Raw genomic sequence first — 25,846 nt, 5'->3', positions numbered from 1 at the left:
CAAATAAAAAAAGTGCGTGTAAACTTATGTATGCACGCAAGAAGTTATAATTCTTTTGAACTTCTTCTAACGAAGCAAAAATCATTAAAATGATTTATTCCCCGTGCTATTCTACGATTTTAGAAAGAACAATTTTGTAAATATCCCATTATAATCGAATATCTCGAAGATGGCTTTGACAATTAATTATTAAATAATGAATACGGCTGTATGGGTTTGAACACTTTGCCTGTCCTAATAATCGACGAAGAGACCAAAAAAAAATAACGAATGACGCAAACGTCAGAAAATTTTAGGAACCAACTTTAATCTGTTACTTTTGTGTTACAGTAATACGCGCGCATCATAAAATTTCACTCTCATCATTTTTTCATAACGCGCCTAAAGAAGTATAACTTCAAAAATACTCTTAAACTCTTTATAGACATCTAAGTTTTTTAGAAAGACGTACTTAGTTATATAATTGTTATTATGTGATTATGAACAGTATCTGTTGTATTAGGTTTTGATCTTATGATAAGCGAAGACCTTTTCATATTTTTAGCATTTTGATTATGTTTTTATTAAAAAATTTGGTAATTTGAACGTATTTTGTACTGAAACCTCAATGGAATGTTTAACAATAAAACCATTTATCTTTCATGACTTTTTATTATAAATTATTGAATAACGCATCCATAAACGTAAATATATTCAGATTTTATGTAACAAACAATAAGGTGACATAGTATTTCTTAAATCAACTTTACAATAATCTGTAACAAAGTTATAAAATTGACGACATTTTATATATACTCTCCTTTAACATCAAATATTACGTTCATTTCTGTATCTATTGCACAAAAGTTAACCGTCAAGAAGATAAATCGAATAACAGTAGTTTATTAAGATACAATATTACAGTAAATGTCCCTTTTAGTAATATCCTGTAAGTATAGACTGGAAAACATGATCACCGTTCTTAGAAATAATTTAAAATGACTTATGCATATTTACAAAGATTGGAGGATTTTTATTTTTGAAATCCGCAAAACCAGAGATCAAGAAATGCAACGCCGTCTGTAGAGATGGGAGTTTGCTTTAGACTCGAAAGTCCCTAAGTTGCATCGGTTGGGAGATACAGCAGATAGATAGGTAGATAATTCCACAAAATTGCTGTGGGAATCAAATAGTTTCTAGTCAAACACGTGGTTGTGCAATTCTAGTATCAACTCTTTGACAATATTTTAACGCAGCATACGGCTGTTTTTAATAACGTAACTCTAGTTACAGATACATTGCTGTCACTAGTATACTCCAATGCTCTATGTCGATAGGTTAATAAGTAAGAGTAAAAGGATAGATTTGTCTACCTCTAGTAAGTTATACTAAGGATAGATACCTATCTATAATAACCTTATTGAAAACGGCCGCAAGTTGATAATATTATCGTCACAATTCTTTGGTTAATTCACTTTTGCTAAGGCAATATAATGAAAGATACTAAGACTCAGAAAAGGTTTCTTCTATTTATGATACATATATTTTTTTAATGTCAACCCTAACAATTTACTGTTATATTAATACTATATATTTACATACATAAGCTAATATAGTGGTAAATGTTTAACAATGCAGAAGTATTTATTTTCTCTCTAGTTAGTTTGTTATTTTTAAGTGATATTCCTTACTTCTGGGATTAAATATACAAATTTAATTTGCCACAAACTGAGAGTTGAACAAGGCATACCAAGATTTACGCTCGATTCGTGACTCGGTCGATTGAAACAGTTAGTAGAGCGCTCGGACGGAACCCGAGAGGTGCGGTTGCAAGTCACGCATCGTCCATAAATTTGGGTACAAATTAAATTAGTATATTCTCTCTAGTTTTTTTCTTATACAGATACAATAAAACATTACAATAGTTCAACAAATTCAAACTTTATAGAAACATTCATTAATCAGATTAGTTTTGTGAATGGAGATAGAATTTGCGAGCAAAGAGCGTGGAATACGACCTTTTGGAATTGAGAAACGCGTGACCCGCCATAGCATCGGCAAAGCAAGCTTGTATTGTAACGTCGCCAGACGCTTAGAATTATTTTTAGTATAGAATTTTGTTATTTTCAAGTAATTTTACAGTATGGGAGATTCTCAACTTTTATTTTGGATTGTTTGGCAAAGTTTGAGATTTCCGTGGTTACTTTTTATAACGAAAACCAATATTAACCGATAATAACTGGTATTTAATGACAATAAGTTTGTAGTACAAATTGGTGTGTGGCAGAAAAACGAACTAATGATCTATAAAATTTAAAAAGCTATTTTGATACCATTTCTGGAAGATATTTTATGAAATAAAATAATAATTAGTCTGAATGTTTTAAGACCCTTAATTTGAACGCCAACAAACACTACACACGTTACTTTTTTCTGATGTTCACGTCGAAATAATAATAAGTAGTTAGTCCACTAAGTCCACTCAAACAGAAGTAGTAATTTGTTCTATCAAATGATGCTCACGGCGACAATTATTCCTACAAGATCCGGAGCGACTCCAGGTGCCATGCCGCGCTAATCCTTCGGGAACACTACGAGACGGTCTTAAGGGGATACTACGTCTACAACATGGGGGATAGCTGGCCGCACAGCAGGGTCTATTCAAAGGTGCACCGTAGGACAGAGATTTTGGAAGACGGCTGGTGGTACAAGTATTTCCTGTCCAAGCACAGTATGTTGTTGCACCTGCAGCACTGCAGGCACACCACGCTGGCTCGTAGCTTGGTGGGGTCAAACATAGACAGGCTTCAGATACCGTTGGTGGTAATGGGGGAGGTTCGGCTTCTCGCTTGGGGAAACCCACAAAGAATAACAGAATAGCTCCAATAAGCGTTGATGCTGTTGAGAAATAGAATCCTGCTCTAGGGACTTGTTGGTTGATGTAGCCTGTGACCGGGACACCAACAATCACAGGAATCGCTTCAGCGCCTTGCACGAAACCTATAATATAATAAAGTTATTTTGATTTAGATACAGACTATGTTCAAACTTTAATTTTTAACCAATGACGTTCTATACATACAGACAAATCACGTCGTACAAAAAACACCACACGTACAAAAAAAAAATTATTGAATTAGGCGTTACTTTGCGGAAATCCATAATTATACAAATGTTTTAAGTTTTCTTTAGTGTTAATTCCGCCAAAATTTTTATCCGAACTGTTTTGGTGATATGTGGTACACGATGTTTTTTTAAAAGAGTTGAAATTGAAATTTGATATCTAACGGCCATATCTTGTTGACTTCTAACACACGCCACTTCTGAATCTACTGCCAATGTATCAAGGGTTTTTTAGTTAAGACCCGGTCTGATATTGTATTTAAGGCCTTTTTGTAGTAATGAAATTACGGGGGGAGAAAGTTGTGTTGTTGATAGATTTTTGACGCGCCTATAGAATTGATGGACTATGTTATGTGCATCATCGTGATAGGAGTTATTATTTTGACTATCCCGTAATAGCTGTTCCAATTTCCTAGACTGTATTTGATATTTTTCTTGTACTAGTCTATTGGCTAATTCCCGCGCTTTTGGCGGAATTAACACTAAAGAAAACTTAAATCATTTGTATAACCACACGTACAAACAAAGCCGAAATATGGAACAATAATTACACAATAATATGTTTCGACTGCTATAACTATATATTGCTGCATTTATTACAGTTATTTAATAAAACTTGTTAAATAAACAGCAATGTAAAACATTTATTCAGCTCAGGTTACGTATGTTCAGTTTAGAACCCGATTCGGACAGTGACAGTTGACACACCACTATGGAGAAAAGTACGCTTACATTGTCTTTAAGCACACTTCTGCCGTTCCACTGTCAGACTGCGAATGATATGTCCTAAATGTGTATAGAACGTCATTGTTTTTAACTCAAAAAATAATGTAATTATCATTAATTAATTATCATTAAATTAATTCTACCACAAAAAATATCGCACACTAATTATACATTATAAAATTCGCGCTCCAGCTTTGAATTACCAATTTATTCAAACATTTCAACGGTGTTTGTAACGTTTAGAATATTTAAAAAAAGAGATTAAAAGTGAAGGCGGGTCGGCTCGGAAATCGTCAGGAATGCTAAATGAGAATTATGTCAGAGGGATATCCGCAAAACACATTGTTATACAAAAGCTTTTAATCTCGCTAACCCGTCAGTATGACAATGATATGAACCATTTTGTACAAAATTGGAGGGAAACAAATCGAGTCTCATTATGAAAAAGTATTATAACACTAAAGTAAGGACGCAAAACCCTGTAAATACCATTGAATTAAGTTCTTACCATAGTACAGCCTTATTCATAGTTATTTTGTCGCTTTAAGAGCAATGGATATGATTCTTCAATAAAATTCCAATGTATCTAGGAACATAAATAATTTTGCCAATTTTGTTACAAGATTTTCACTACTATACAATATCACATTTATTGGGACTAAAAAGTGTAAACTGAACAGAATAAGATTTAATTAAGATAACAAGAAGATTATATTAAGGAAGATTAAGTTGCAAAATTTCCCTGAAGAAATGTGGAAACAGTGGAGGGTGTAGACGAAGAAAATATACAAATTTTCCTAGAATCCTAGTAAACTAAGTTTCAATACTTTTTTGGGTTGATTCAATATATAAACTATTAGATATTCATTCAATTGGAAATAATGGTATAATCGAATACAATACGATAACGCATAGAACTTTATAATCCTAACGCATAAAAATTGATGTAATTTTAAATAACTGAGATAATTATTAACTGTTGGGTCGTTCAGATGATTAACAGTTGGTCTTTTTTGAATTTGCCAACAATTATTTTTAGCTAAGAAGATTATATCAGACCTCTAACATATGCCATGCTAACAAATGTTGTTGTTAAAATGAAATTCTTACCAAGAGTTCACTAAAAGAAAAACAGATGAGCAAACTTTCTAGAACAATCCATCACATTATTTCTGTAACGTTCCAACTTTCAAATATCAGTGAGTGCTCTCGCGCCGTAGTTAATACTTACTCCAAACTTTAGTGAAGTGCCGTCCTCGAACTCTTTCCATTGTGAGCATTTTCATCGAGTACAGAAAGCCGCCCAAACATAAGCCGTACATCCAAGCAAATAGCACATATCCATGATAGCCTTCAACACTGCTGAGAGCAAGCATCGAAATACCTGAGAAATAATAATGCAATTATATAGCTTGTTTAGGATTGGGCTGTTCTTACATTATTATAATCACTAAGCTAATAATGAACACACAGCTGCACAATTCCCGAATAACTTACACGCGTGTTTAAGAATTAATTACTATGATATTGCAAACTTCTTCCCTACTATTATATAAATGTGAATGTAAGTTTGTTTGTTACGCTTTTACGCCGCAGCTACTGAACCGATTTTTATGAAATGTGGTACAGCGATAGACTAGACCCTGGGAAAGGACATAGGCTACATTTTATCCGGGAAAAATCTATAGTTCCCGCGGGATTTTTGAAAAATCGAAATTCACATCGATGAGCTATGAGTATATCAATAGTAGGTTTAGTTGGCAATAGTAATCTTCCTCGAAATAAGATTTATGTAATATGTTGAGAACGGGAACCGGAAGTGGAACAGAACATGGGACAATCTTCAAATCCAAACTTGCTAACTATTAAACATTTACATTTAAAAACCCGCGGGCATCAGCTAGTATTAAATAAAACGTTGCAATGTATATACCAAATAAGTATAGATGTTTCTACAAACGTAAAAAAGCACGAGTTATAAATTATTTTAGGATTTTTGTTTCATTACGCCAAAGAAGAATAACTTCATGCGAGCGTTAAGTACAAATACACAGGGTTCCGTAGAAAAACGGAACCCTTGTAGATTCGCCATGTTTGTGTTTCTGTCCGTCCGTATGTCACAGCCACTTTTTTCCGAAACAATGAGAACTATACTGTTGAAACTTGGTAAGTATATGTATTCTGTGAACCGCATTAAGATTTTTACACAAAAATAGAAAAAAAAACAATAAATTTTGGGGGTTCCCCATACTTGATCAAACCCATACGTGTGGTGGGGTATCTATGGACTGAATATTTTACGCCAGAGACACTTTCAAGATGGTAAAATGTGTTCCCCTTGTAACTTCTAAATAAGATAAAACTAAAAAAAAATATACGTGGGTAACACTGAAAATGTTTAAAACTGGCCAGTTACAGGTATTGCTAATGAAAACTTTTATTGAATTTCAATTTTAGAACTCTTTGGTAACCTAATGTAGTAATATTGCATTCATTTGTCATTTGTTTTTGTGAATTGGCGGCGGAAGGACAGTTACTGCAGACTGGTATGTCAATCGCTGTTTGCCTGTTGTCTTGGGAAAAATTCGACAGCAGTGCCCTCGAAGTAGGACAATGCTTCAGCGCACTCCGCAAAACGGACTGTTGCTTATTTAATATAATACAGGTGTCGAGGTAATGAGTCATCCGCCATACAGTCCTGACCTGGTGCCCTGCGACTTTTATTTATTCCCAAGCCCTGAAGATGCGGTGAAAGCGTACGAAAATGCCATAGAAGAGACCCCTAAGGAAGAATGGCCCACTTCTTTTCTCAGTGGTTCCATCGAATGCGACGATGTGTAAAGAGGAACGGAGATTACTTCGAAAAACAATAAAAGTATTGGCAAATTTCTACATTAAGCAGTTTTTCATTTTCTAAACATTTTCAGTGCCACCATGCAAAATTCCACAGAAAATTTGTTTGAACGATATCTAATAAGTAGTTTTTTTTAATACGTCATAAATCGTTACAATAAACTTTTATATTATGTTATTTACTGCTACGGAACCCTTCACGGGCGATTCCGACTCGCACTTGGCCGCTCTTTTTTATTAGAAAGTAACCGAGTACTCTACTATATAATTGTCTCAGTCATACTATGATTAGTATAATATCAATTAAGTTCTTACCAATTCCGAGCATAGCTGTTTGACACAAGTACTGTTTAGAAACAAGGCACTGATCTGAAGGTCGCACTAAAACAAGTCCAAACCCAGCACATCCAACGACAGCTGCGAAGCCGAGAAATGTCTGCAACAATACTAATGCGCTTTCTTCAAGACCCTCTTGAAATCCTTGTAATGCCTGAAAAAATATTATCATTTAGATCTGCGAGGAAATTTCGGTCGATACGTCACTCGGATGGAACCCGAGAGGCGAAGGTTCGAGTTCCACATCGTTCATGGATTTTGGTACAAATTAAATTTGTAAATCTATATATTTGTAATAAGAATATGAAAAATTTATTGCATGTCACACACATAAAATTACAATCTAAATAATAAACATATTCTGTGTGGTATTTTATGTGTATCACAAATGTATGCGCGTGCTTGGGGGTGTGGCAATCACCAGGTGATGGCGGAGCGGTTTTGTGCTAAGAAGGGAATTAAAGGACAGGCAAATGTAAGGAACGACCTACCTGGTATTCTTCTGTTATCTTGTAGCCAGTGGTGATTTTAAGTCTGTATTTCGAAGCATGGTACACACTGTATTGTCTGGTGGCTAATCTCTGGCCTGCCTTCCACTAGATGAAGTACGTCGTGTAGACGGATAAGGCTTAGGTGAGCGAAGGATGGATATAAGGAGTAAGGTATGGCGCGGACATTTTCTTAATCCTAACATAGCATAACACGCTGTGTTGCAAAAGAAATGGCCGATGCTTGTGTTGTGAGCCTACACTGGCTAAAGCACTGAATTTCAGCATCTGCCTGGGTAACTGTAGGAGAGGCAGTAAACACTTAAATTTAAAAAGTAAGAAAAATATTAAAAATAATATTGCATACGTTTAAAAGTAAAGGTACAATATAATGTTATTTTATATAATTATTAATATCATCTTACCAAGAAAAATACTGGTGTATAGAGACCAAAAGCAGCAATCCCGGCAGCTAAAAGTAGAACTTTGGCAGGTCGTGAGTGCAGTGGACTAAGGTCGATGATATGGGATTGTTTCAATCCTTTCTTTTCTTTTACCTATGAACAGTGATAATATTATAATTTACTTTTTTTTTTATGACGGTAAGGTACGAGACTAGCAGGACATTCAAGTGATGGTAATTGATACGCCCTACTCGTACAATACAGTGCCCCTCAGGATTCTTGAAAAACCCAATAACTCTGATTATCTGGCAATTACGCTCGTCACCTTGAGACAGTATAAGATGTTTAGTCTCATTCCGACATTTTCACAGACCGAAACACAATAATGACACTGTAAGTTCACGATATATGATTGCTTTTTGCTTAAACGCTTCAAACATATCTATATATATATGTTGGCTAGGAATTAGTTCGGCCCCTAGCCAGTACCGACTTACGTAGTAGCTACGGACTCTCCAAACTTGCACATTACTGCTTCACGTCAGAAATATGCGCCGTTGTGGTACCCATAATCTAGCCGGTATCCTGTGTAAAGGAGCCTCCTACTGGTAATGTACTACGTATATACTCACACTATAATTCAAAAATAGTCTGTATAATTATACTTTTTAGAAGTGTATCGGACTTCGTGAATAACTGTTAATACTATTCAAAGACTATTTTTATTATATTTATTATAACTCAAAGCATAAAAAGTACATTAAGCATAGTAAATATTAAGCAAAACATATTTTTTATTTTATGAAAATATGGGATGAGTCGAGCAGTCGTTCAAATGATGGTAATTGATAGAGCCGCTCAGGATTCTTGAAAAACCCAATAAATTCTGAGCGGCAATACAATTGCGCTCGTCACCTTGAGACATAATATGTTAATCTCATATGGCATTTCTCCATTTTTCAAGTAATTTCACTAACTACGCCCTTCAGGCCGAAACACAATAATGTTTACACATTACTGCTTCACGGCAGAAATAGGCAACGTTGTGGTAATCATAATCTAGCCGGCATCCTGTGCAAAGTAGCCTCCCACTGGTAAATAACCAACATATTACTGATTTATACGAAATAAGCTATTTCCATTTGAAATTCAGTTGCTTTTAGTCATAAACCAAACCAATTTTTTATATTCAATTTGATTTGTTTAATAATATAAGATAGTTAATAAGGTAAAAGCATCTCTCCGTTTAATTAATTGTATTATATTTGTCAAAGGAGCTTCCGACAGACTGATTCCAGTTTAATTAATTAGACAAGCTACCAAATGAGTGTTGAATTAAAAAATTCTGCTGAACATATCTTTGTTTGAGGGGTTCGCTCTGTGGTTAATTAATAACTGGATATTTTATTTATAATACAGTAATAGTCTCCACATAATCTCGTTACATTGAAATATAGTTTGGCTTGGATCTATTGTGCTGTAAGCAACTAAAATATGTAAATAAATATTATATTAATTATTATTAAATATTATATAATCTATTTTATTCAAACAAAACAAATCTTATAACTATACTTGCAATACTAAGACTACATAAAATAAAAATGATGTGGTGTCGTGGGACACCAGGTAGGAACGAAGTTCCTTCGGCTAATGTAGAATCGACACAAATTGCAAAAAAAATCGTTCTAATATTACTATAATCGTTATCATATATTAATATAATAATATTGATAATATATACACTACTCGCTTGTGTATTATTCCACGCACTTTTTTCCACGGATTTTTTATTACGTTTTTACTATCACATTTTTTTCAGTTCGGTCGCGCAACAAAATCCCTATCCCCCTCCAAGCCTGCCGTAAGGAACTTCGTTCCAAAATTGTCAATACGTGGAAACGTACCAAGAATACTGGCAGCATTTCCGCGTTAGATAGCTAGTCTGATCCGTTGAATAATAGCTGCCAGCGCTTGGGCTTCCAGAAGCCTTATTGAGGTGCGAAGAAAGTACTTTGAACATTCTCCGCGCGTCTGGGCACCACGGGCCAAGAGTCTCGACACCAAACGGCACAAAGATGTATGACTCATTGACACCATCATATTTGCGACAAATATACAATAAACATATTATATAATAATATTATATTGAGTCAGTGGAATTTAAAATTGTTTTTTAATTATTTCAATAACTTTTAATGTCACTAGTGTTTTTCATTTTTTCGGTCTACATTGGCTCTTGCTTCGCTTCAACTTGAGCGACTACTCGCGACATGTTAGCTGACAGAATCGGCGCGAGCGACTTCCGTCCCGCGCGTTATTCGCCTCAGTTTGAACAGAGCTTTAACTCGGGCCGCGACCAATATCAGCGGCGTACAGCGTGGCACTCTTTAGTTTTGCCTCCCCAAGATTGCTTAGCGGTCGTGTACATCGTGTGTATGTGTGTGTGCGTCGATTCGGGCGCTCTAGTATGAAGTACTGTTCTATTACTGTCTTGTGCTAAATATTTCACGACTCGGCCTAATGAGACTTTGACGGTAAGTGACGCGAACAGTTGAAATGCCGCTGAATTGTAATGGGCTGAGTGTATTACTAACCACGTGGACGTGTTGCTTGGTTGGTTACTTTCTCTTATAAAAAATGATAAAATCCTTACAAACTATTTTTTTTTTAATATTCCTTACCTACAGCTATTAAATTTAGAGTTAGAGTAGGTATGGTACAGTACAGATTGTAATATTATTTGTTTTTCTTGTTTATGTTCATATTATCACTACTAATATTATAAATGTGAATGTTTGTTTGTTACGCTTTCTCGCCTAAATCTGAACTGATTTTCATGTAATTAAGTACAGATATAGACAAGATCTTGGGAAAGGACATAGGCCTTTTGCCGCGAATAAAAGGCTTTGCAGGGTTGAAATAGGGGATGGAAATTTGTATGAAAGTTTGTGATTATTGCAGATAAATAACACCATGAAAATTTGTATTTAGGCATTTGATAAAAAATTTATAATTAAGATTTGTGCTAGCGTTTTTAAATTAAGACCTGTGTGGGGATGAAAAAGGGGCTTGAAAGTTTTGTATTTGGAAGCTTATTAAAATGTATTAACCACAGTTCGTTGTGTATTATTTGCAAAGTGATAAGTTATAAAATAAAAATTGCTGCCGAAAGTAACTATTACACGTGCACAAAGTGGCGGGAAAAAGCTAGTATGTATATAAATCTAAGTATGTTACAAACTATCTTTTGTATTCTTTTATGTATATGTATGATAGCATTGGAACGTCAACTAATATGGTAACACTGGTAAATGCGGACAAAGTCCCGGGAAACAGGTAGTTAGCAAGAATATGTAATATGTTGACAATATCGCTGACAATACTTTCAATACAATGATAGTTCTGAAGTCTTTCGAAAGTCAAGCATCGTTGCAAATAAACGCGGGAAACGTTGTACGTCTGAATAAACCAATCATAAGCAAAATGTTTTTTTGTAAACATTTTGTATGCAAAATGTAAAGAATATGTTCATGGTTTATTCTTAAGGCTGATAATGTTAATATTAAAATCACATTTAAAGTAACCTTTTTCCGTTGGTTTTTGAGATGTAATATGGCGCGACGCTGCGGATGATAAAGTGACGCACTGCGATACACGGCACTCAGAAAGAATGCTAACACGAGTACTCCAGTTATGGCTTGCAAGCCAAGTCTCCAACCCAGTTTCCTGAAAATAATACATTCCTTTAATACTTCTACTATAATGCCCTAACAGCTTACCAAATAATACTCAATTATTTGCTGTAGTATTGTATAAATTAAGTGTAAAAATAAATTTTCTCAAAAATAAAATACAGCCTTCAAATGCGCAGTTTAAATGGCCGATGCATCATGCTTGTGAACGGGCGCTACTTGCGGTGACTGCATGGTATCGACAACTCTGCTGCATGCATTGTAAAATTAAAGTTATTTTAATGTATTAATAGTTTTTTTTTAATTTATTTTAATAATCATTTATAAAATGCTTGCAAAATACCTTAATTTATTTAAGTTTGTGTATGGATTGATGCATTTACCAATAACTCTTGTATTTTTATTTATTATTTTGTTACATTTAATTTTTTTGACTTAGGTACTTATTCGTTTGAAGCATTGAGTATTTCACTTTTGAGTACTTTTAGTATAGCCGTAAATATTGATTTAAAAAAAGTTGTTATCGTTTTCTTGTCTTTTCTTCTCTTCCTTAAAACTCAACCTATTTCGAAGTGGTGAAAAAATGTTGAAAAGAAAAATCTATTAACATTCCAGGAACGAAATGAATAAAGTGATTTTGATTTTATTTGATCTTTAAAAAAGCTGCCTAAAAGAGAAATGATAAAAGATAAATAATAAATGTTCTTATATAAATTTTGTAGTTGGTGTTGTTAATTACAACCTAAGACGAATATATTTCTTAGTGACTTAGCTGACATTGACATTAGCTGTATATCATCAGTAATCAATATCGTGAACAGTAAATGTCGCAGGCGTGATGTTATAATAATTATTTACCGGTAGATTGTCATTCGACTTCATTTCTTACGATTTGACAGCCTGGTTTTAGTGACGTCACGGGTACGCTATCGTACTTTGTTACGGGTACATTATAAGGCAATGATATTTTGACAATTTAAATGGTTGTTAGTTTATGGTGCCGTCTCTAATTACTCTGCTTCTTGTGTACAATGTATAGTCATTTTTTTAGATATGCATTAATGTTATCAACTAAGTGTTATCTAAGCGAACCAGCCTTTGGTCTCAAAAACAAATTTAGACTGTTGACCACAACGCACGAGCCTAACGCAGCTGGCCGCGGCAGCGTCCGGCGAGTGCCAGAACCGATTCGGCCCTTGTTCACTACCATTTCAACAATAATTTCAGATGAAAATTGCATACATGCTCCAATGTTTACTTGTGACGTTACAATGCCACTAATACCGGGCCGTTAAATTGTACGATATGAAGTCGATTGACATTCTAACGGTAAATTATAATATCACTAGTGAAATTGTAATATCACGGCTTTGATAATATACCTACGACATATATAAGTTAATATAAATATATGAGTATGGATGTTCTTAATTTTCGGATGAATAATATAAATTATATATGTAACATACCCCACAGCCTCCTTATAAGCAACGCTGAACAACGCTATGCCGACCCCCCCACCAGCGTGTGCCACCAGTTCAACAAACTGTCGTCGTCTCTTAAAGTACGTGCCGAGAACTATGCCAGCTGCCTCCCGGACTAAGCCACAACCAATACCCAATACTACACCTAAAACAAAAACAAGCATGATTATTTCACTGGTCTTAATATGTGTATTTATATCTAAGTTCATTTTATTTCATGATAGCAGTGAATAAAACTCTGTTTTGCCACTAAGTGAATAAAATACATATTTTAAATTGGGAGCAGGAACGATCATAAACCTATAGGGTGGTTAAATAGAACAATTTCATAGATCTATAATTACTGCTATCACACACCACAATTATTGCCAAATACAATTTTGCACAAATAAAATTTGAAAACAAAATTTTACGAACGATGCGGAACTCGAACCAGCGAACTCTCGCATTCCTTAGCGAGCGCTAAAACCAATTGAACCAACCGTTCGAGTGACGTATCATTAATAAAATCTTGTATGCTTTGTTCAACTCTCAGGTGGTGTCTTCATCTACAGGATCTACTTTACAGTTGATAACCTGCTCAACCCCAATATTTGCATATTAGGAAGTTGACTTGAGATGTCGTTCTTGCAAATCTAAACAATTTTTTATGTTTTAAAGCACCCTTACTTCTGGGATTAACTACACAAATAAAATTTGAAAACAATTTTTTTAAGTCAACAATCCTGAGTGGCACTGCATTGTAATGGGCAGGACCTATCAATTACCATCAGCTGAACATCCTGCTCGTCTCGTCCTTTATTTTAATAAAAAGCTAATTGTGACTTTTTAACAATTTGGTAATCAATGTTGAATTTCAATTTTGATCGTATTTCTTCTATGTCGTATAATACATACATTAATATCTTTAAAGTACCACTCACTTAGAAACTTAAATGGAAGTGGACGGGGCATACTATAAGAGGACGAGAGAAATGGTGTAAAACTAACTAACTAACTGGTATCCGAGAGACAGAAAAAGAAACCGAGGTAGACCATTTAGGAGATGGGTGGAAGAGATTAAAGCAATTGCCGGTAGAACATGGACTAGGACAGCTGAAAACAGGAGTCAGTGGAAGCAGTTGGAGGAGGCCTATGGCTTTAATAGACAAATATGCAAATCCCATAATTATTCAACTAATTAAAAAAAATGTTTATATATATATATAACAAGAAAATACTGTCAAATATAATATAATAATAATAATAATAATAATAATAATAATAATAATAATAATATAATGCATATAATATAATAATAATAATGCATAAAGGCCGGCAACGCTCTTGTGATTCCTCTGGTGTTGCAAGAGAATGTGGGCGGCGGTGATCACTTAACACCAGGTGACCCGTACGCTCGTTTGTCCTCCTATTCCATAAAAAAAAAATGCATGTAAAATTAGATTAAATATTTTGTCTAAATAAAGGCAATTTTATTTTATTTTATTTATTTATTTACCACTCACTGACACTTAAACATTTAATATAACGGTTGAGAAAATCAATCATGATTATATCTTACCGTAACTTAATAGTGTTTGATGGAGCTGCGTGGCAAAAGAGGTGAAGAGGCAAGCAAGGGGCAGAAGTATACCACCCAGCAGAGCAGCAAGTCTTGGTGACTTCTTTCTTCCAACCACGACAGCTCCTGCTGCCCGCGACACTCCCACACATAAGGCCCCAGCCCACACTATAAGTAACATATTCCATAAGATATTGACGTATACTGAGTAGGCAATACTGAGTGATTGCACTGCTCCTATTTTTTAGTTTTCTTTATAGTTTAAGTTTACATATATTGAAATTACTTTTTTATTAAAGGTTTCTTTTTTATTTTATACGTTATGACCTATTTTCATCAGTGTAATTATTATGTTGCCAATAAAAATTATGACTATGTGCGTCTTTTTTTTTTCTTGCTGCGATCGAGCTGATACTGGGGTGCACCTGACCGGAGATGACAGCAATACTCCATGTGTGGCCGGACCTGCGCTTTGTAGAGCGCTAGTATGTGGGCCGGCGTGAAGTATTGCCGTGCTCTATTAATGACGCTCAGTTTCTTTGAAGCCAATTTTGCTTTGCCCTCGAGATGACCACGAAATTGGCGATCACTTGAGATTTCGAGACCCAGTATTCCGATACAAGGCGAGGCTTTAAGGGAAGTGTTGTCGAAGAGCGGTGATACGACAAATGGGTTTTTTTTTTGTGGTAAACGCGCAAAATTGAGTCTTCTGAGGGTTAAATTGGACAAGGTTTAATTTACCCCATTCCGCGACCTTCTCAAGAGAGGACTCGATAGAAGACACAAGTTTCTCCCGGCACTGGTCGACGATTCCCCGAGAGAGACCTGCATGGCCCATGTATACGGCATCACCAGTGCTGTCGTCTGCATAGCAATGAATGTTGTAGGTATCCAACGTATCATTGATCTGTAGAAGAAATAGCTTTGGGGAACTCCAGCATTCGTCGACAATAACCTGTATGCTGCACCCAGTGTGGAAGCTGGAGGTCCACTTGTACAAGCTCTCGGAAAGCCCAAATGATGGAAGTTTTGAGAGGAGCGCCTTGTGCCATACACGATCAAAGGCCTTCGCTATATCCAGGCTAACTGACAGGCCTTCCCCCTTGCTTTCAATAGCCGCAGCCCATCTATGTGTTAGGTATACCAGAATATCACCTGCCGACCGACCATGGCGAGACCCGTATTGTCGGTCGTTGATCAACTGGTGACCCTCTAGGTATACCAAGAGCTGACGGCTAATTATGCTCTCCATGATTTTAGAGAGCAGGGAGGTAATAGCAATATGCCTGTAGTTTGCCGGATCCGAACTGTCTCCTTTTTTTTTGGATCGGATGGACAAGGGCTGACTTCCATGAGTCAGGGACTACGCATTTAGAATAAGAGTGCCGGAATAAACGCGCTAGCACCGTCAACTCAGGGGCACACGTTCTAAGCACGATTGGAGAAATGCCATCCGGCCCGCTCGACTTCCTTACGTCAAACAAAACAGAGCTCGTCGGCGGTGGTTTTCCGTTGTCGTCAAGAGTCGAGTTGGAGGCGAAAAGAGCACATAAGAGATCGGCTTTCTCTTTTGCCGTATGGCCCATTCCTCATGTCCAACGGCGGCATGGACGGCTGGCTGAAGTTGCCAAGAGCAGCTTTCGATAACGACCAGAACTTGCGTGTTCCGGTCGGGAAACTGGAAAGCTGCTCGCCGATTTTGACGACGTGTTTTGACTTTGCACGGGCGATTTGCCACTTAAAAAATCTGGAGGTACGGTTGTTTTTCCTCTTAAGAAGTATGCAGTACGGATCCTTTGTGCCCAGCGCCGCAACCCAAGTTCGATACGCCTGTTTTTTGCAGTCGGATGCTTCATTGACTGACGCATCGAACCAGGGCTGTGATCTGCCACCGATCGGTACTACAGAGCTTGGTATAAAAATATTCATGCCCTGTAGCAACACATCGGCTACTGCAACGGCGCCGGCACTAGGATCATTCGAAGGGAAACAAACCCTGCTCCAAGGGTAGGATGCAATTCCGATCTGCTGACTTATAGTGCCAAACGCGGCGGGTCGCTGGTGGTCTGCGCCGTTGGCGTCGGATAGGCACTACACTCTTGACCAGGCAATGGTCGGACGTTCCGAGAGGGGCGTCGACAAAGACCTGGTAACCATCGGGATGTGTAGTCAGCAGAAAATCCAATAAGGACGGCATGTGGCTATCCACATCTGGGAGCCGAGTTGGCGACTCAACCAATTGGGACAGACCATACGCCAATGCAAAATTATGCACAGATCGCCCTGCGTAGTCTGTGGTACGTGATCCAAGCCATTCGGCATTGTGCCCGTTGAAATCACCCAAGACTACGATTTCAGCGGAGGGGATCTGTGCAAGCACGTCGTCAATTGCCGCTTGAACGCAGCCCATGAGATGATCGGATGCGGACGCGGTCCTATAAATCTACCCTCTGCTGAAACGGCGACAGCAGATATTCTCCCTAACGTACACACATACCCCGGCATGAGGAAAAAAATTGTGCTCAATTTTGTACCCGGGGTACGTTAAATATGACGTATCGCTAGATCGAGATATCTGCGTCTACGTAAGAAAACACAAGGCCGGCTGCGCCGTCACAAGGTGTTGGTGGACGGCGTTTAAATTGGAGTGAATTCCCCTGATATTGCAAAAGTCCACGTTGAGTGTGGAGTGGGGTGCCGTGGTGTTACTGCCTCGCTTGTTCGGCAGCCCGAGCTAGAGTGCTCGGGGAGGGATTCTCCGACTCTGGTAGAGCCGGTACCCTCCTAGGATAAAATCTTTTGAAGATCCGCTGTCAAATTTGGGTGGAGAGGGGGGGGAATGGCCACCGGTCCTCGACACTAACCTATGCGAAACATAGCGGCACTAGACCGCTACTTCACGCCGGTATTCTGTGCAAGTGTGGTAATTAACCCGGACGAGTCTGGCCTGATTGTGCTGACGTCAAAAGACGGCAGCGTGACTCTGCCACTTCTAAAAAGCCCTTAGTCACCTCTTACGACACCTATGGGCCTGGGACTCCCTTATTCTTTTTACGCCCCGGGGAAAGTACAGGGCGTCTCGGGACGCCCGATAGAAGTTGTAACTTAAACTTATCTAAGTTGAACTACATATTTAATATTGAAATTGTTTATGCCTATTGCTGCCCTATAAGTGACCGAAAGGGAAGCCAGATAAACCGATGCCGTAAAGCATTACGTTACAAATCGGTTTACCCTCCCATATGAAGTTATCACTTTAAAAATATGTCAGCTACCCAAGGCTAAAGTGGAAATAGGTGATTACCCCTATTACGACCTTAAAGACCTTAACTCTTCACCAAAAGCAGCACATGATTACACGTACCAGTGTCTTCAACTGATTTGAAATTTAAGTATGTTACAGGTAGCGATATAATAAAAATCTTTAAATTAATTATGGCGCCACTAATATTGTAAAATACATACTTGACATTATAGCACCTGCATTAGCAAAAATATTTAACGAATACATAGATGAGGGTGTGTTCCCTGACCTCATGAAATACAGCAAAGTTATACCTTTGTTTAAATCGGGCAGTTCTTTTGACCCTGCTAATGCAAATTATTGAACAAAAATCAATTTGGTTTCACTAGGGGCTTATCAACAATTAATGCGGGTACTAGACTCATTGAGTACATCTTTGACGCCTGGGAAGAGTCACAGGATGCATTGGGCATTTTTTGTGATTTGTCCAAAGCATTTGACTGCGTCCACCATGAAACTTTACTCCTAAAACTGAATTATGGAGTAAAAAATACAGCCCTTAATCTGTTAAAATCCTATTTAAGCGAAAAAGTTCAGATATTCGATATAAATGGCAAACGGTCTTCGGGTAAACCTGTGGGAATAGGTGTTCCGCTGGGTTTTATTCTCGGTCCTTTCTTGTTTCTTATATATATTAACGATCTACGTTTGTGGTAGATGATAGCCATGAGATTGTATTGTTTGCAGATGATACTTCACTTATTTTTAAAGTGAAACGAAGTGCAGATATTGATGACTAGGTAAACAATGCACTCTCAAAAATAATGCGTTGGTTTGAGACGAATAATCTGCACTTAAACAGTAAAAAAACCAAGTGTTTACGGTTTATTACACCAAACACAGCAGAGGTACAAACCAACGTACTTATAAATGACCAGAGATTTGAACTTGTGGACACTACGGTCTTTTTGGGTATCACGTTAGATAAAAAGCTTCAGTGGGGTCCACATATTGCCCAACTAGCTAACTACTCAGTTCTGCGGCATATGCTGTTAGAAAGATTAGGGAGTACACTAATGATGCGACCGCTAGATTGGTGTACTTCAGTTATTTTCACAGCATCATGACGTATGGTATTTTACTGTGGGGTCATGCTGCTGACATTTACATAGTGTTTGCTCTGCAAAAGAGAACTGTTCGTTCTATATATCAGCTTGGTTATAGACAGTTTCTCAAAGAAAAATTTAAAGCAATAAATATTATGACTGTTCATTGTCAATACATTTATGAAAAATGATAAAACTGAATAATATATATGCTTGTAACTAATTCTAGTATGCTTCATTAGATACATAATAGCTTTAAGGGTAAATGTATACACTTTTATAATAAAGTCCATGCCACTGTTCAGGCATTATCTATAAATAAATTTAAATGTTTTATTAAAAAATGGCTCTGTTGTAAATCCTATTACTCCACAGCTGAATATCTAAGTGATCGGATAGCCTGAGACTAGATTATGATTATTTTTTAGCTATAGCAATGACAGTACAATATTGTATATTTTTATTAAAAAGAGCGCAAAAAAATAATGCTGGGAGAGTTTCTTGCACCGCTTCTTCTCTCTATATTAGAAATGACATGGAAAAAGAATTCGAAAGGAATCAACTTTGAGAAAATAAACGCCTTTTATGCACGTTATGCCTTTTTATCATTATTATGATATAATTAATGACGTCAACCAACTTTCTTTTATTTTAACAATAATCCCCGTAAAAGTCTAGAGGGACAAGCCGCCATCTATGTGACGTCAGTTCCGAACAGACACTTAAAAAAAACTGTACGGTTTGCAAACCTGTTTTATACTTATTGTTTTTTGTATTTTCATCTTGTCAGCTTTCACTATTGCAACATTTGGGTTAAAACTAGTAAGAAAAACATTAATTAAAAATATTAAGTTATTATGTATGTTTGACAAGGCCTAGCTATCCTCTTTTTCCATATTATTTTTATCACGCATATCCTATTTATATCTTTTCGTTAATTTTCTGTGAATGTTACTGTAATTTAAATTGTAATAAATATATCGGCTTTTTGTTGTTATTCTATAAAGGCTGGGGACCAAGCCCTTTAGGAATCGAGCGGAGCTTGGTTACATCTCCCGCACAAGATCGCCATAGTCTTAATTAAGAATTAGAAGTAATTTTAATTTATTACAAACATAATACATTTTTTTACAAAACTATATCATTTTAAATAGTGTACAATTAGTAAATTTTTGTATAGTTTTTATCTAGTTTGAATGATTATCATGTAGTACTGGTGTAGATGGACTTACTACAAAAACGCTAAAATGCATCAAATCGCTCGTAGCCCAACCACTAGTTAAATGTTTTAATCACCTCATGCTTATCGGCATCTTTCCTGATAGTCTGAAAATTGCGAAAGTTTGTCCTATCTGTCTCAAATCTGGCTCAAAATCGGAACCGGGAAATTATCGACCTATATCTGTTCTGCCCGTACTATCTAAAATATTACAAAGAATACTCCATAAACGATTACAAAACTATCTTAACTCAATAGACTCTCCAAACATCAATATGGTTTCAGATCACAATCCAGTACAGTATCTGCTACTATAGATTTAGTTACTAAAACAAAAACAAACATTGACCAAAAAAAACATAGCTCTAGGCATTTTCATCGACTTAAAAAAAGCATTTGATACTGTCAGCCACACACTTTTACTACAGAAATTAGCAAATCTGGGTATCACAGGAATAGCTCTAAAAAATTTTGAATCATATGTGAGTCAACGACAGCAAATTGTCAAAATAAATAATCATCAAAGTAAGCCTTTATCACCTTTATACGGGGTGCCTCAAGGCTCAATCTTAGGACCCCTTTTATACTTAATTTATGTCAACAACATTCATGAAATAGGTTTGCATGGACAGAATACACTTTATGCTGATGACACTTGCCTTTTTATACTTTGGAAAATCAATTAATGAACTTGTTTCTTTGGCACAGGCCGATCGAATAAAAAATCAACAAATCGAAGAAAAAAGAGAAGAGAAATATCTAGGCCTCATTTTGGACAGTGATATGGCATGGATTCCTCACATCGATAAAGTAAGAACAAAATTATCATCTCTAATTGGTATGTTGCGAAACATTGTCAGATCTATTCCACGCCGTGTCCGATTTACAATTTACAACTCACTAGTTAAACCACACCTATTGTATCTCATAGAAATATGGGGTTGTACTGCAAAGTCGAAATTCGTTAAACTACAGACAACACAAAACAAACTAGTAAAACTACTGTTTCATTATCCCTACTTAACTTCAACTGGAAAAATCTATACAGAAACAAAAATTATGACAATCAGACAATTATACACACACACACTACATGCTTACTCATTTACAAGGTTTTAAATAAAAAAAAATCACACTAACACATCCTTCTTTAAAAAAAGGAATTTAACCAGTACTGTTACACGAAGAGCAGGTCATATTGAGCTGCCAATGGTGAGAAGTAATTATGGAAAACAGACAATAACCTTTGAGGGAGATCAGATATATAACAACCTGCCCTCAGAAATAAGAAATTCCAAAACATTGACTTCTTTTCAGGCGAGCTTTCAAAGGCACATACTCAATAATTATGAAATGTTTCAATAACATATGTAGGTTGTTTTATGTCTTATCTGTTTGCCTAACATTGAATGGCATTCTGTACCTACCAAAATCATTGTTGTTAAGTACCTTAATTTGTACTTTAATTTGTAAAATATTAATTTCTCATGTAAGTGACAATAGGTCTTAATGAGAATAAAGTTATTTAAACCTAACATGTCTCTTACTGTAAAAGCTAGGGGTAGTTTGATGATTTTTTCCTCAAAGTCTATAAAAAATGGATTTGTAAAGAAAAAATTAATTTTCTTCTCATATTCTGTAGACATATAATTACCGTCAAATGGTTTCAATTATCCGCTATTTTGGAGATTTTGGCGGCCTAAATTGTGTAACATTGCCAAATAAAATCTTTTACACCATCTTAAAGATCGGGTCCTATTGTAGTAAATTCCTCTCTTACATAAAGTAAATCCCTATTGAGCTGATATTCTGTGACTCTCTTCGATAAACATGTAAATGATGTTTCATTCCCGCATACATTATTGTGTCTCAGATTTACAGTCACATTTATTTGTGAATACAATTTACTTGCTATTTGGTTCACGTTTTTTTTAGCATTAAAAGGCATAAAAGGCATTTATTTTCTCAAAATTTATTCCTTTAGAATTCTTTTTGATGTCCTTTCTAATATACTAGATACTACTACCGCTTCGGAAACAAAGGAGAAGCGGCGCAAGAAACTCTCCCATAATTCTTAATTTTGCGCTCTTTTTAATAAAAATATACAATATTGTACTGTCATTTCTATTGCTAAAAAATAGTCATAATCTAGTCTCAGGCTGTCCGATTACTTAGATATTCAGCTGTGGAGTAATAGGATTTACGACTGAGCCACCAACATTTAAATTTATTTATAGATAATGCCTGAACAGTGGCTGGGACTTTATTATAAAAGTGTATACATTTACCCTAAAAGCTATTATGTATGTTATGAAGCTTACTAAAAATAGTTACAAGCAATCCCTTATTTCTATCATTAAATAGAATATTTAGATGTTACATTATTATAATAAGTTATTTTAATTAAAAATTTAATAGTATTCTTTTTTTGATTAACGCGAGTGTTACACATTTAAATAAAACAATTTCAAATGATTAAAACGCGTGTAATTGTAACGGTTTTACATTAGATGTTTGCGTAAAAGTTACTTGTTAGTTGGAAAGGTCTTGAAACGTCGGGTTAACTAAAATAAAAATGTTGTGGTGTTTTATATACTGGGTTCACCATAATAGATTACCCATTACCCCGGTAAAAAGCACAGTTCCGCGTTAGTTTCGGATATACATCATAGCACCTTGCCCTCGACAAATAACGCATATCATGTTACAACAAATTTTTCGGAATTATTAGGAAAATTAAAGAATTCGGTTCCAGTAGTAAAGCGAAATCCAAAAGGGGCTCGCATTACTGTTGCAACTGCACTCTCCAAAGTCATTCGATCTACAGTAAACCAAAATTCAAAAGATAGTCGGGAGCATTTGTTCATGTTCGCATATTCATCTTTACATGCAAAAAAAGATGACCACAGTTCACTCACACAGAAAATAAAATCAAATTGTTCTGACTCAAATATCTTTGGCAATATTTTAAATAGTAACCAAAATTCAAAATTCAACATTTTTCGAAAAGTAGAACAGAAAGTTAATGACGGTGACGTGAAAGGTGCTGCATCTATACTTTTTTTAAATGATATCCAGGCACCCGACTCAAATGAAACACTTTTGGCTTTACAAAGTAAACACCCATCACCAGATGCTAATTGTGTTATTCCGGAACCATCTTTTTCCGATAATTATATACGGGCTAATGATGGTGATGTACTAAAAGCAATAATGTCCTTTAAGACTGGTTCTGCCGGCGGCCCCGATGGACTGACACCCCAGCATCTTAAAGATCTGGTATGTCCTTCCACAGGGGATGCGGGTAGAGCGTTGCTTGAGGACATTGTTCTCTTAGTAAATCTCATGCTTTCTGGAAAAGTTAATACCGAAATTACCGAAATTTTATATGGTGCGAATATATGTGCTCTTAAGAAAAAAGATGGTGGTATTCGTCCTATAGCCGTGGGCTGCACATTTCGACGCCTTGTTTCTAAAATTTGTTGTAAACATATTTCTCCTTTCCTATCAACTAAATTCATTCCAACTCAGTTGGGTTTCGGCTGCAAAAGTGGTTGCGAAGCTGCAGTCCACGCTGCGCGAACTTTTTTGGAGAGGAACTCTGGTGATGTCTTTTTAAAATTAGATGTGAAAAATGCTTTTAACTCTGTTGATAGGGGAGCTCTGCTGAGAGAAGTTAAAAATTCAGTTCCTTCAATCTATCATTATATTTGGCAATGTTATAGTAAACCATCCAAATTATTATTCAAAAATCATTATATTTGGTCTTCTGTTGGCTGTCAGCAAGGCGACCCTCTTGGTCCAGCAATATTTAGCCTTGCCATTCATTCCGCCATAACAAAACTAAAATCAAAATTTAATGTTTGGTACTTGGATGATGGTACTTTGGGTGGTGAAGTGGACTCTGTTTTAGATGATTTGAAAGTTGTAATAGAAAGTTTTAGCTCAATCGGCCTTGAGTTAAATTTTTCGAAATGCGAGCTTTTTATCGGCGAAAATTTCCAAATTTCAGACTAGGTTGATATTACCAATAAATTTAATGTTCTTGCCCCCAATATTAAAGTTTTGGATAAGAATTCACTTGACCTTCTTGGAGCGCCATTATTTCCTGTTTCAATTCCAACGATCTTAAACGATCACATTAAAAAATTTAATAACGTTTCGGACAGATTATTGAAAATTAATTCTCATATGGCCTTAACTATTATTCGGTCTTGTTTATTTGTTCCAAAATTTACGTACCTCTTAAGGTCTAGCCCGTTATGGAAATTTCCAAATTTGCTTGATGTGATTGATATTTCACTTAAAAATATTTTAGAAACCGTTTTGAATTGCGCGTTTACAGATCGTGCATGCTCTCAAGCCTCTTTACCGATACGGTTTGGTGGTTTGGGTACTCGCAAAGTTTCGGGCGTTGCCTTACCAGCATTTCTATCTTCAGTTCATAGTGCGCAGCCTTTGGTTACTAGAATTGTAAATCATGTACCAGGTAACTCAGAGATTGTGTATTTGAACGAAGCTAACAATGCTTGGCTAAATATTGCAAACATTCAAAATTTTCCAGACGATTTAAAGTGTCAAAAAGCATGGGACGCACTTCTTTGTAAGTCAGCTTTTGATGATCTTTTGATCTCATCTACTGACATAACAGAGCGTGCTCGTCTTTTGGCCGTGACACAAAATGAGTCGGGCTTTTGGTTACAAGCCTTGCCTTCTGCGCCGATTGGAACGCTACTTGACAATATGACATTGTCAATATGCATATCACTCCGGTTAGGTATAAAACTGAATGAACCACATCAATGTAGATGTGGCGTTCAGGTAGATGCTCTTGGACGCCACGGGTTATCCTGCCTAAAATCGACAGGCCGTATCAGTCGTCACGCCAGCATTAATGAAGTCATCCGCAGGGCATTTGCCGCTCTTAATATACCAGCTGTTTTAGAGCCAAATGGTATTACCCGCCGCGATGGCAAGCGTCCTGATGGAATGACGCTGGTGGCTTGGGCACGGGGAAGGGTGCTGGTGTGGGACGCTACTTGCGTCGACACTCTGGCTCCTTCTCATGTCCAGGCTACGTCAGTTGGTGCTGGGGCTGCTGCTTCGACTGCCGAAGACAGCAAGCGTCGCAAATATGTTGGTCTCAGTGAGTCATACATCTTTGTGCCGTTTGGTGTCGAGACACTTGGCCCGTGGGGCCCAGAGGCGCGGAGAATGTTCAAAATACTATCTTCGCGCCTCAATAAGGCTACTGGAAACCCAAGCGCTGGCAGCTATTTCGGTCAACGGATAAGCCTTGCTATCCAACGCGGTAATGCTGCCAGTATTCTTGGTACGCTTCCACGTAATGATAGTTTTAATTTTATGTAGTCGTAGTATTGTAAATATAGTTATAAGATTACCCATTATATATTATTTAATAAATTTCCTACGAGATAACTAAACAGGTTGTTCTCTGTTGGATTATCTTCTGTAGTCTTTGGGATTTAAGTAAATTATTATTCAAGTGGGTGTCTGTCACAAATAAATTTAAAATTAATAATTTCGTGGAACGTCATTTTTCTTCGAGAAGTTTGTTAGTTTTCATCAATAATTATTAATTTTGTTTTTGCTTTGAGACATGATATC

At 36.4% G+C, this 25,846-nt stretch overlaps 1 protein-coding gene across 1 annotated transcript in view; it reads right to left on the bottom strand.

The window, feature by feature from the left end:
• Nucleotides 1-631: 631 nt before the first annotated feature.
• The window catches only part of LOC126977472 (monocarboxylate transporter 4-like), an 86,209-nt gene continuing 60,994 nt past the window's right edge, over nucleotides 632-25,846 (bottom strand). Inside the window, exons 6-12 of the mRNA XM_050826304.1 lie at nucleotides 14,650-14,817; nucleotides 13,074-13,233; nucleotides 11,497-11,638; nucleotides 7,931-8,062; nucleotides 6,997-7,171; nucleotides 5,060-5,212; nucleotides 632-2,979 (exon numbers count right to left, since the gene is read on the bottom strand). Coding sequence (XP_050682261.1) covers nucleotides 2,462-2,979; nucleotides 5,060-5,212; nucleotides 6,997-7,171; nucleotides 7,931-8,062; nucleotides 11,497-11,638; nucleotides 13,074-13,233; nucleotides 14,650-14,817 — 1,448 coding nt within the window. The 3' untranslated portion in view covers nucleotides 632-2,461. The remainder of the gene's footprint in view (nucleotides 2,980-5,059; nucleotides 5,213-6,996; nucleotides 7,172-7,930; nucleotides 8,063-11,496; nucleotides 11,639-13,073; nucleotides 13,234-14,649; nucleotides 14,818-25,846) is intronic.

Source organism: Leptidea sinapis, chromosome 45 (assembly GCF_905404315.1).
Source record: "Leptidea sinapis chromosome 45, ilLepSina1.1, whole genome shotgun sequence".
Lineage (NCBI taxonomy): Eukaryota > Metazoa > Arthropoda > Insecta > Lepidoptera > Pieridae > Leptidea > Leptidea sinapis.
This window is presented reverse-complemented; position numbering and strand designations above follow the sequence as displayed.